Source organism: Cyprinodon variegatus, unplaced genomic scaffold (genome assembly GCF_000732505.1).
Source record: "Cyprinodon variegatus isolate N-32 unplaced genomic scaffold, C_variegatus-1.0 Scaffold454, whole genome shotgun sequence".
Lineage (NCBI taxonomy): Eukaryota > Metazoa > Chordata > Actinopteri > Cyprinodontiformes > Cyprinodontidae > Cyprinodon > Cyprinodon variegatus.
This window is the reverse complement of record NW_015150907.1, coordinates 466,033-479,155: the sequence shown is the minus strand read 5'-3', so window position 1 is coordinate 479,155 and position 13,123 is coordinate 466,033. Positions and strand designations below refer to the sequence as shown.

Genomic DNA, 13,123 nt, shown 5'->3' with positions numbered 1-13,123 from the left:
TTGGATCCAAATTGCATGTAATGAAAAAATTACACGAATGAATACAACATCTGATAACAGGCAGAAGAAGCTTTGTATTTTATTCTTCATTATTTATTAAATTTAACATCGAACAAACCTAAACACTTTGTTTTACTTTCCGTTTCAGAAAAGATCTCCCACAGCAGCTCCAATGAAGATATCACTGCTGGTCAATAAAGGAAAGAGCATCATGTAAACCCACAGCCTAAATGTTAATACTGCTGCACTCCCATAATACAGGGGTGTTTCATTTGGCTAATAAAACGGGCCAAGTGTGTTAAGTACATAAAGAGCCCCTCTCACATCCCTTCAGAGATTGTTTCTGATTTCCCTCTGCAGATCTGACAATGATGCTCATCCAAAATCCTGTCTGATGAAAATGATCCATGCCAAAACAGTTTGCCAATTGGTGAAGTGCTTTGGCCAGAGGTGGATGAAGTACTCAACTGTAGTTCTTGAGTAAAAGTATTGATACTCATAGTCAAATTTTACTCAAATACAACTAAAAGTTACTCGGTGAAACATCTACACAAGTTAAAAGTATTGATGTACTCACTTTTGAAAATATTTCAGCATTTTAAAGTACTATTAAAAGTATTCAAATATTAAAAAATAAAAATTAATTTTTTCAGTTTTAGTATATCTCTGTTTAATTTTCCGAGTACTTTTAAAGAACCTTGTAACACTCAAAACCACCTGATGTATCAATGAGTAGAACACCTCTGCTAAAACATTCTGCACCACCTGTAAAGACCTTCAGCATAAAAATGCCACAAAAATAAGGATTATTTTGTCTTATTTAAGAACAAACCAAAAACAAAACAGGAGCGTCCTGATTCTCCTTACACTTTCAGTATGGAATAGCCACTTGGCCACATGGCAACAACTAACGCCTTAATAAAAATGTTTTATCTGAAAACACCCTTAAAGCTAAATATCTGCCTCCCATTCTGCTCTATAAAATGTTTTATCTCCAAATAAGATTTGTGAAATGTCATGCAAATCTGTAATACAGTGGTATCCAAATTCAGTCATAAGGGCTGCTAGATGGCATTTTGAAATAGCCTTTCAAGAAAGAAAAACAGCAAGGAACGAGTGACTAGTAGTTTCCTCAAAATATAGTGGAGTAGAAAGAATAATATTTGACTTTGAAATGTAGTGAGGTGAAAGTTACCCCACCAAAAATTACGTAATTAAAGTAAATCTATTTTTTTTTTTTTTTTTTTAAAGAGGGTCCCTAATTCAGCCAGGCTTGGATTAGGGCTCAAAGAACAGCAAGTATGCCATATTCAGCCCAACCAATATTAGACACCCTATTCAGAGACCTTAAGGTCCAGCACCAAATACCCTATATAATAATTCTATGACCCCTTTAAGTACAGTAATCAAGTAAGTTTACTTTACCTTCCACTACAGACTTTGGCATACAGAGGGTAAGGAGGTAACAAAAGGATGACTGGATGATATGTCAGAGGAAGGAAGGAAACCTATGTCAGCTGTACCCACATACACACACACACACACCAATACACAACAAAACGTAATGTTGACTTCAATACTTGCATTATCAAAGATATTTCCAAGTTTGAAAAAAAAAAATGAACATATGTTTCACTAACAAGTAATTAGAATGTACTATGTTATTAAAAAAAAAAACTTTACAGACAGATGCTTGAATTCCTTATTGCTGCTTTTCTCAAAGTCCACACCTACAGCCAGACTGAAAGAGCAAATCAGAACCATCTCTTGTTCACAAGCAGTGGGCAGGTATTTTGCAATTTGATAAAGAAAATATAGACTTTTACAGTCTGGATGGCTTCTTTACATGAATGTATATGGAGTATGTTGCCTTAATATGGAGGTGAAGTAGCCTGAAAACTAAAATATCGGCCTCCCATTCTGCCCTAAAAAGGGGAGAGAATTTTAAAGCCATTCAAAAAACTGTAAATATTGCATTTAAGTAGTCTCTTGACTATTTTCAAAAACAACAGCACTGCGGTTTTAGGTTTTACTGTTGCCAATTCAGTCACTCAGTTAAGCAGCTGAGGCTTTTTTTTATTGTAAAGATACTTGGTGTTTTTCTTTTTACTTTTTTATTTACAGTATGTAAGACAGAAGATGTGCCTTAAACATTAGTCAGATATTAACAGCTGTGATTGAGCACCCTAAAATACAGCAAACACCTGATGCCAACAACAGGGTCCAACACAGTTTATGTCCAGATATTCCTTGAAACAGAACCAAAAGAGGAAATAATCATTTAAAAATAAAAAATAATGCAAAATCTGTTATTAAAAATACTTATTTCAGAAAAGGAATTCCCAACAGAAGGGACATGCCTAGATTATTTTTCCCCTCCATTTAAAAAAGGTACGAGTCATGCTTCCTTTAGCAGGCTGTCATTGATCAAACTGATATTGGTTTCTAATCAACCCAGACTTATTGCAAAGTGACTCATTAGAGATCGTGCTGTTCGTGGCAGAAAGATATAGACCACTTTGAAACATTCAGAAATAAAACGTATACATATAACTTAATTTTAACTTCAATGAATCACATTCAGTTGGTTAGGGTAGAAAACCTTTTTATCAATACAACAGGAAGCAGATGTGCTGAGATATAACAATGACTAAACCATGAAAAAGAAGAGAATATTTTATTTATTATAATAATAAAAAAGACATAAAGTTATGGTACAGAACCTTTATGTGTGTTTGGGGAGAGCCAGTTTGACTGCAGATGGCACAAACACTGGAGTACATTTTCTAGCTGACCCAGAAAAGACAAATAAACAAAAGGAATGCATTTTTTGTGAGTCTTATATTGGAAGTGGTTCGGCATTAAGATGCTTAATTAAACCCGAATCAATATTCACAAGGCTCAGCAAACTGTAAGTTTGACCTTATTAAAAAAAAAAAGTTGAAAAATAAAACCCTGATTTCTTTGGCTTTAATGTACCAAACAGCAAAGCCCTCTTACATATGTGAATATTCACTGCCGTGCAATACCCCATGACTGCAGAGAAACAGCACCTGCAGAACGATTTCAACGCTACAGCAAGTCGCAGGATTCTCTAAATATCTGATATTATCCAAGAAACAGAGACTGGACTGGAGAATTGGACACCAGTTGTGTGGGTGTAATGCTGGCGTAATCTGCTTAATTTAGCCCAGACATAGAACTTAGGCTCTGAAGCTCAGTGAAAACAACACCTTCAATACATATAAGCTACAAGAGTTTCATTAGTTATATAGAAATGCATGTATGGATTGTTAACCATGGAATATCACCCTGTAGTATGTTAATCTACGTCCACAGGCTGCTTTAAAATGTCACCATTATTTTTTCTTTTAAACCGTTTCTGGTCTCTCTGCATACAATGATTATTGCTTCACGTGGGTGCTGCAGGTGCTGGTTCTCTGTTATTACCATGAGCATGCAATCATTTTTGTCTATTTTTAACTGTTACAGTTTTATACTGTGTTGTTATCGAACAGAATCCTGTTTAAACCTTTTGTATTCTGTTTAAATGTGACTACCGATTCCACACTAAACATGCTACCACTTTGATGCTAAGCAGCTAAAAATAATGAATGCACACTGGACACGAATACTTGCTGCTTGTTTTCAGATTCGCTGACTAACAAATGCACTAGTTTTGAGCTGATACCCTTTTGTAAATGCTATTATTACTAATGTAGAGAACATTTTTCATCTTATTTATTTTTTCAATATTAGTTTTTGTACAAATAATTTATAAAATAATTTCAATAATTTTTTTCATTAAGCTTGGATAACATGATGGTTGTGAAAAAATATACTTGTTTAAATACCTTTACTTAATTTTATTAACAAAATCATGTCCTTTTTTTAGATCTTTCAAGGATTGCTCATATGGGCAAATATAAACTAAAACCATTAACCATTTGGCACTTATAGAATGATGTGGAATGATGTGGAAATGTCACTGTGAATAAATATATGGCAATAATAACAATACCATAAAAACAAATCTTCTTTTTCCCCTTTCTTTCTGATATGAACTCTGACGTTCCCTTTTCTGTTACAGGTTAAATAGGATTACCAAAAATGTGTCTTGTTTATAGTGATGAGAAAACATTTTCTAGTTTTTATTCTAACCTTCCTCACATTCACAAGTTTATTCACAAATGTTTTGGGAAATATTTTACAAGCATCTTGCAAGAGTTTGCTTGAATTTGGTCCTCAGCCCACTTTGTTCCAGATTTATCAGCTTGATTGGAGTAATTGTTCCTTTGAAAAATGCATTTGCTACCAAAACTTCAGTTTCTGGCTCATATTTAGATTTTTTAATGAAATATTTACAATCTCATGATTATTTTACACAGTGTTTTCTCTTTTGTGAAAACACCCACAAAACATGATGCTGCCATCTCCGTACTTTACACTTGGGATGGTGCTTTCAAGGGCCCACTGAGTTTGGACATTCCAATGCTATTAGAATTTTAAAAAACAGTTTGAACGGATAAGTGTGGCACCCTCAGGTGTAGCCATGAGATTTTTATCAAATCGACGTTTCCAAGTAGTTTGAAAACATACCAATCCTGGTTCATTTAAAACCTTTTATTTAAAACCCATTTACTATTTACCCATTTATTTGACGTAAAACAGGGATGTTTTAACCTGAATTAAAGTCAGATGTGGGAAAAGAAAGATTTTTGTTTCTTCATATACAACATAAGGGTGTATATAACTAGTATATTCAAAAATGAATGTTTTTTAAACCTAACCTCTTCCCATTTCCCTCCTCTTTACAAAAAAGGCTGTGTGTTCATTTAAGAACAACAATGTCCCCTTAGAGTCCAATCCTTCTTACCTAAAGCTGTGTTAATGTTTAATCCAAAGATAGCGTCTGTATTTCAACATGATTTGATGAAAAAGGAATTAGAATATAGTAAGCCAAATGCTGCAGATAAAACACACTGATGAGATGTTAGGACGCTGACCTAAAATCTGAAAGAAATCTCAGACGAAAAAATTACCTTTTTTTTTAAAATCAAAATGTATCTAATTTGACCTGCTGTATTCTTGTTTTTTTCTTTAACGTCTCTTTAATAAATCTATATTCATCAGTTTATTTACTCATTTATTTAAATATACACACAATGACAATAATTCACTCCTCAGGTATGTTAAAAGTATACTTTTGTTTTTCATTATTTCTCCCTATATAAAATATTGCATTTTTAGGCTGGTGTTACATTGTACACTACTCATAAAAAGAAACAAAGGGAGGTGGGAGTTTTTTTGTATTCACAATATTTTTTGCATTAAAAATACAGTAGTTGATTTTTTTTTACATGGCATGTTTCAGTTAAAAAAATATCTTACACCTGGTCAACGATCTTTCTGAATGACACACACAGACCACACTGTTACTGAAGAAATCATGACTTATCTGTGCTGGTGGCATCTTTGAAAGAAATTGGCACATTTTATTTAGTAAAGTCCTGCTACATAATTTTTCAAGATGTTAGGATACTTTTCTTCCAATCCATTTATGGAGAAGTACGGTTATAGAAAGGACTTCAAGTTGGTAATGAATTATAAAGAGAAAAAAACTCAAAGCTTTCTTTATGATAAGAAGTAAATAAGGACATAGGAAGCTGTTGTTTAAGCAAAGGCAGCTGCTATCATTTCTGAACATGTATTAAAATAAGCAGTGATGATAAGAATGTTCGTGTACTTCTTATTACAATAGAAATATGACACTTTTCTCTCTTTCTTTAACCAATGTTTACACTTCTGATACTGGATTCAATTACAAAAGATATGATTATAATAATTGATTAAAGTCTGTCAGATACTGATAAAACCATCTCTTCAAAACAAACATTTCTACTTTATGAAGGTCGATTTAAAATGACCTTATTTGGATCTGTATTTTTTTTATTTAGCAAGTCATCCTTGATCTTGGAAATTAGGCATAATGGATTTCTATCTTTAATAAAGTCCAAATTCTTCACACCCCTGGCAGATTTAGGTGTAAAGTCATTTTTTTTATTGTTCACAACAATCTACCAAAGAAACCAACTGTATTTTCAAAATAATTCCCCAAAGGCTAGACTTTCTCAAAGGCCTTACTATACTAATAATATAGTCATTTATTCAAATATCTATACGTCTAATTGTGTAACATACAACTTTGCATATGATTAACACATTTAATGCGCCAAAATAAGCAAAATGAGCTTCTTCGTGTAAGCTACTCAACAGTGTAAATATCTTGATGCAGGAACAAAAAAGAAACAGTAAAGCAGGTTTAACTGTTGTGTTTACCTCCATCTAGCAAATGTTTTTCAGTCTGGCTTCAGCATGTATCATCGGCTTTATCATGCATGCTTCTAGAAGAACCTCCGGCCTTCGTTAAGGATCAGAGCAAATTAGAGCATTTCTGATGTAAAACAGCCCTGAAACAAAGTGCGTAATGGAGACACAAGCAGTGTAAATCAAGGATTTGCTTCCTAGTTAAAATATGGTAAAGAATCGTTGAAAGCAGCTAAAGATCAGGGTGATGGCAAGAAAACATTTTTCAGAGAACTGGATGTCATGAAAATGACCTAAAAAAAATAACTCAAGATCTAAATCTGAGAGGGGTATGAGAAATTTTGAGTTTAGTATATTGGTGAAATTTGCACAGGCCTAAGTGAATGCAGGACTTTTATATCAGTGTTTCTGAACAGCACAATTAGATGAAAATCACATTTCTAATTTTCCAGCTCAACAAACTACAACACACATCAATCCGTTAATCATGTGGACCTGAAAAGATGAAGCCAGGAATATGCCTGCTCATGAACATCTGTCTGCATTGATGTCATCCAAAGCAAACTGCAGAAACATGTGTAGGTCCGTCCTAAAAAGCAAAGCTTTTAGACATGCTACTTGTAGGTCAAAATGCTGATAGGCAAAAAAAAAAAAAAAAAAAAGAAAGCAAAAGCTGGTAAATGCAAACAAATGAACTTATCAATAAGAGGTCAAATCATGAAATATGCTAAAAACAAAGAATTACAAGTAAAAAAAAAAATAAAAAAGCCAAACAGTAACTTCAGTGATCTATTCTCATTTTTGTTACTAGCACTCCCCTATATTAGAGTATATTCTACTTAAGTTTGCTGGGTGTCACAAAAAAAAGGCTGTGAATTTGGGTTAGTATTATTCTGGTTGGTATTTGTTGTTGAAATGTTGAAATGATCTGTTTAAAACAGATCTCATTGTTTCCTCTTTTAAATCCCATCAAGCCGACCCAATGTCACAGGTTTGAGCCGCAGCTCTTATAATCAGTAAAGCATAACATGACTTAAAGACAGATGCAAAGGAAGGACGGGGAGAGTTGAACTGTTTTCCATGAGACGTTTGTCTTGGACATTAGAATATGATGGACAGAAAGTCATACAAATTTCATTCTTCAGCACCCACCTTAAAACTGAAACGGGGTATTTGTTCTGTTTGCACATGGCGAATGAGGGCAACAGTTGTCATGAAGTGCGGTCTCTGTCAGTTTTAACCCAGTTCTGTCAATCCGGACACAGATTTGAATGTGGGCTGCTTAAGAGAGAGCGAGACACCAGAGCAGTAGCTGAGACGTCCAGCTTGGTCCGCAGGTTTCTCCAATATTTGATTATATCAGTCCACCTCTTGGAGGATAGATACAGGACCAGTGTTCCTTTAGTCCTTTGAAGAAAATCCCCACTGCTCAGAGAAGGAGATGGGAACAGTTGTTCTCTTTCATCTACGATGAAAGTATTTGTCATTTCAGGTGTAAATCCCACTTTTAACATGACACATTTGCATAACCACAAATCGGAGTGTCTGGTTTCCGGTATGTTTCTGGGGTTTAAGTTCAGTCCCTCACATTTTGAACACCTGTGTATGAATCTACAAACTGGTCTCTCTTAGAAACATTGTCCCGATGCTGTAGGAGACCTTCCTCATAGAGGCCGGAGGAGCCGAGCGAGAGCTGGTAAGTGAGGCATGGCTGTGGGAAGTCCCTGCCTCCAGGAAGTAACATGTCCCTGGAATCTCTTTGGGAAAATTGTCCGGGAGCTCCAGCCGAGAGCGAGGGATGAATGAAAAAGAACGGTCGTCTTTCAACAATCTGTTAATAAAAGAACATTACAGGGTGTAAAATAAAATTTGCTTTTATAGTAGTTGCAATACTAGCTAATATAATAACATTTTGTAAAAGCCAATCTTTTTTCCTTAAAGAGAAGCTTAATGGATTCAGTTAAAGTAATTATGGCTGAAGCTTTTCTCTTAGATAGCACCTAAAATAAGATGGACAACAGAACTTACAATTCAATTAGGCAAGATGCTTTACAAGAAAATAATTGTTCTCCTGGCAAGTTCTACAGTCACAGCAATAGTTTAAAACCACATTAACAGGAGATGAAACCTTGCTTCAGAAAAACTGAACAGCTTCTGTCTGACCATATCCAGGCTTTTTAGCTGCTATGGTGCTGAAAACTTTAAGATCAAGTCAGGTTCTGCATATCATGTTTAGATCTTTCTACTTTGAATAAAAAAGTATTGGAACTTAAAACAAGGCCATGAGATATTTTATTTAATGATGTGAAACTTCCGCAGTGTCATAAAAAAATACACTTGATCACTTAAATTATATTTTACCTTTTATATATATATATATATATATATATATTAAAGTGATACTTTGAAGGAATAAGGAGATTAAAAGATTTTCTGAATACTTTTAGGAAAGTTTCTGTTTCAACATTACTGGCCCACAACTTCCCAACACGACATTGGACAGATAGTAGATGTGTGCGAAGCTTTCCAGACCTCAGGTTAGTGGGATTGTCCTTGGAAAACCTGCTTGCTAGTCTGCGCCAAACAACACTCCGAACAGACTTTTCTTTGCCCTCTCAAATGAACATATATTCTAACTTCCTACTAGTCCCTCAGAGTAAACCAGGCCAGTCCTTTGTTCTATGAGCCAGGGTTCCTGACAAAGCATCCCTTTTCCCTGCTTGCAGTGAAACTGATTACGAGACAATGATTGACTTAGTTGTCCAATTCGATATGAGGTGTAAATAATTCTGGGTTACCCTGCTGATCTAAAACCTGAAAAGAACAACATTTAAAAGAGACAAGTTCAAAGCTTTTCTCTCTTTCTTAAATAAGATAATAATCAGATTAATGGGAAACCCTCCCATAAGGGATTTCCCCAAGTGTCTGGTGAAGTCAAAAGAACCACCAGATATTATTCAATTCATAAGATTACATAATGTTCATTCATTAATTTAAATACGTAACTGCATCATCTTTAGCGATTGATGTAGTTGTGGTGTTTTCATTTTTTTGTTGTTCAAAACTTTGATTAATTGTCCCTAAATATGTGAAAATATATATATGAGTTTAAGTACTAATATATTAACATTAGGATTCCATTAGTATCAGAATCTGTAGCTGAATTGTTCATTTGATATTAAGGATGATAATATATCCTCCAAACTGATCTTGATAAATAACACAAATTGCATCATAAACACTGAATTAATTAATCAACCATTAATCTAGGTCAATTCTATAGAACAGAAGTTTCTGAAGCTTTGTTTAAATTCATGGCATGAACTTTTTAAAACACTAGGAGATTTTAAATACCACTAATGGCCTCTTCTAAAATAATGGAAAAATAATTAACTGGTTGTTGGTCAAGACCTATGACATAAATGAAGACTGGATGATGTGAAAAGATTTTATTCTTTATGACATAAAGGATTAAAAAAAATCAGGCGAGTGGAAAATTCCGTGCTTCCGACTAGGAGCTTCCTTATTGGAATGATAGGATAGGTTGAGGAGAGAGCTTTTGTAACAGTCAAATATCCCTCCCTATGTTATGGCAGAAAACCCAGGTGCTGCTATACTTGGTAGAAATGGGTAAAAAGAATTATTAACAGCAAGCTGCAAATATGTGTGCAACCAGCATATAAAAACATGTATTATTTAACTTTGGAAATTCCTCCCCACTATATTGATGTATGAAAAAGCAACATATTTTATTTAGTTTCTTAGCGATATTATGCTACTGGAACAAATTAATTTAGGGGATTTTAACACATCCTTGTCAAGCACTAACATATATAGCATCAAGTAACAGCTGGGCTCTAAAATGTTCTTCATAATCTACCCTGAAATAATTATATCAAATTTAAACAACAATGTCGGGCCTACTTTTTTCTATTATAACTCTAGATATGAATATGCAGGTACTTACTGGTAGGTGGTTGGACTAACATTGATGCACCTTGGATGGCTTCCTGATTCAAACTTGCTGGCTAGAGTCACGTTGTTCCCAAACAGGCAATATCGTGGCATTTTAACCCCGACTACGCCTGCCAGTACTGAGCCGGTGTGGATGCCTATTCTTAGCTAAGAGAGGGAGGGAGGAAGACAGAACGGAAGAGCCATTAGACTTATGACAGGCCAGCAAACTTTTGTAGAAGAAAATTTTTTTAGAATACTGTCCTTGGATTTAGATAAGACGACAAACCATACAGTAGATCTCCTGTTCAGCCTAGAGAAATTAAATTAGACACATATCGAAAATAGAAACTCAGTGTGTCATGTCTGAAGACTCATTTAATTTGCACCTGAATTCAACCCAACCTGGCCTCTAGAGTGATATGACACCAGGCACTGCAGAGAACGCTCACAAATTAGTTTTCCAAGCTGAGCTGAACTGATGCAATTAATTACTGTGCAGCACAAAAGCTGTTTTTAAGCTAGAAGCACTTCGCAATAAGCAATGGACATTGTAGCATAGCAATCATACCTTCATAATAGCGTGGATGTTATTATCTAATCTCATACCCTACGGTAAAAAGATTTAAAATAGCACAAGGGTGAGAGGGAAAATTAGCTATTCACTCTCCCCCCTGCTAACAGGTTTATGGAGCTCATTTTATAATCTAGCATGGATCTATATATAACTGCAGGCAGAACCAAGGGCATCCTTCTAATTCAGGGACACTTGACCAACTATTGATTTATAGCATTTAGGTAAAGGCTATATGCTGTACAATCCACACACTGAGCCAGAGTAACCCACTGGATTGTTAACAATTAATTTCAGTGTGCATTCCAGCACAGTGCAATGGAGTCATGGCAACAACAGCTGAGGGTTGTGGTGAGACAGAAAGAGCTCTGTGAAATGCAAAGACAATGGAGAGAAAGTCAAAGAGGACCTATGATTAGACAGTAGGATGCAGATGGCTCAGGGGGAGAGAGATAAAGAAAATGAAAGAGACAGCAAGGGAGAAAAGGACTGGCAGGTGCACCAGTGTGACCTATTTTTGTAGCTGGGGTACCTACAGACTGCCTTACACTCGTCTGTCTCTAAAGCAGAAAACCCCTCGCAGAGAGACACAGAAAGACATACACACACAAATCTGCATCTGCCCCCACTCTCCTTTTTATTTCTGGGCTTCAAAATACAAGCAGTAATAGCCGTACGCTCTTCCCCTCTGCTTCATTGTGAGTCAGCATCCATGGCACATGGCCCTCATTGAAGTCCAAGAGCAAATGCAGCAGCGGCGCAGACAGCCAATCATGGCATAGCCTTTGGCCATGCTGACAAACAGATAAAGAGGCAGAGATAGACCCAAAGACTTGACATACTTCCTCACACACACTCATATTCAGAGTATTTTTGTGCTCCTCTGCACCTCAGCTTTCAAGTCAGGCGTCAACAGCTTTCACTCCAACTTCAGAGGTGGCAACAGTGTGCTGCGGCATTAACTGCTTGTTTAAAGAGCAGAAGAAGAAAACACCTTGAGGTGGCCAAGTTATAGATCATAGGTCACGGATGAGCGGATTAGGGTCTGGAACCCACCTGCTGACTAATCCGGACCCAACTTGATTTAAAACATTCATAAATAACTGCATGTTGTCCGACGGGAGTGTCTAATTTCACTTGCGCCACTTCTCCTGTTTGTACAGTAAAGCCCTCAGGGACCAAGCTACACGTGATGCATATTAGCCAATGAGCTGTGTCAGTCTGGGCTGTTGCTGCTAGCTACTTTTAGACACAGCAGGCAACGCTGTGGCAAGCTGGGCGGTCGGTAACGATGATGAGAAAATGTGAAAGAAAGTGCAGACTGCTGGAAGAACTGCAGTGAAATGGTGACAAAAAAGTTCAATGGCGTGCTCAGAGATAACCCTGCACATTTTGAATATGTTTGGCTCAACCTACTGCTATGATGTAGGATTATCCACCATGAACATATTCAAAAATAGATATCGATCCAGGCTCATGAACAAGCACCTTGATATGTGCTTGAAAATGGCATCAGACTCAGGTTTAAGGTCAGCCTTGAGCCCACTTCTCTCATTAAGCCATAAAAGAAAGAAAAAACAAACGGTCAGTTTATGTGTTTTATAAAATATGTGAATCAGGAAATTGTCTATATACCAAACTGAGCGATTGCTGTTCTCTACTTCAAAAACACTTTAGATTTTAAAATGGACAAATGTTCTATTTTTTTGTATATATTCTTTTATTTAAAAAGTTTATTTTAAAAAGTATAAACAGTCTGCAGGGGTCCAATTTTCATTGACCTATATATATGTCTAGATTTACATCACAGAAGAGCAAGTAGAGGCTAAAATAATGAATCGAGCTAACTAATATGTTTACACTGAGCGTGATAAAGCAGGACAGAAGATGGGGAGAGAGCTTAAAAAAAAAAAACATAAAGAGCATTATTTACCTTCAGCCGAACAAAGAAATGGAGGTAGTATAAAATGAGGAACTGTCAGCAGACTAAAATACATAAATATATATTTACCTGATGGAAACTTTTCGTTGTTTTCTGTTTTTGTTTATGGACAAATTTTCAACACTGTCTGACTAAACTGAGTACTGTTTCAACAACAATATTCATCATTATTTTTAGGCAATATTACCATTTGTAAAACAAACTTAAATGAGCAGAATTCATGCTGTCTAACAATTACAGAAACAATAACACAAAATTATCATCAAGACATACGGATGAAAAAGAATAGAATAGGCTCTATGCACAGCTCCACTACTTCCTGAATT

The 13,123-nt window shown here is 35.6% G+C and overlaps 1 protein-coding gene across 1 annotated transcript in view; it reads right to left on the bottom strand.

The window, feature by feature from the left end:
- Positions 1-2,043: 2,043 nt before the first annotated feature.
- The window catches only part of gucy1a2 (guanylate cyclase 1, soluble, alpha 2), a 61,729-nt gene continuing 50,649 nt past the window's right edge, over positions 2,044-13,123 (bottom strand). Inside the window, exons 8-9 of the mRNA XM_015389303.1 lie at positions 10,295-10,449; positions 2,044-8,158 (exon numbers count right to left, since the gene is read on the bottom strand). Coding sequence (XP_015244789.1) covers positions 7,939-8,158; positions 10,295-10,449 — 375 coding nt within the window. The 3' untranslated portion in view covers positions 2,044-7,938. The remainder of the gene's footprint in view (positions 8,159-10,294; positions 10,450-13,123) is intronic.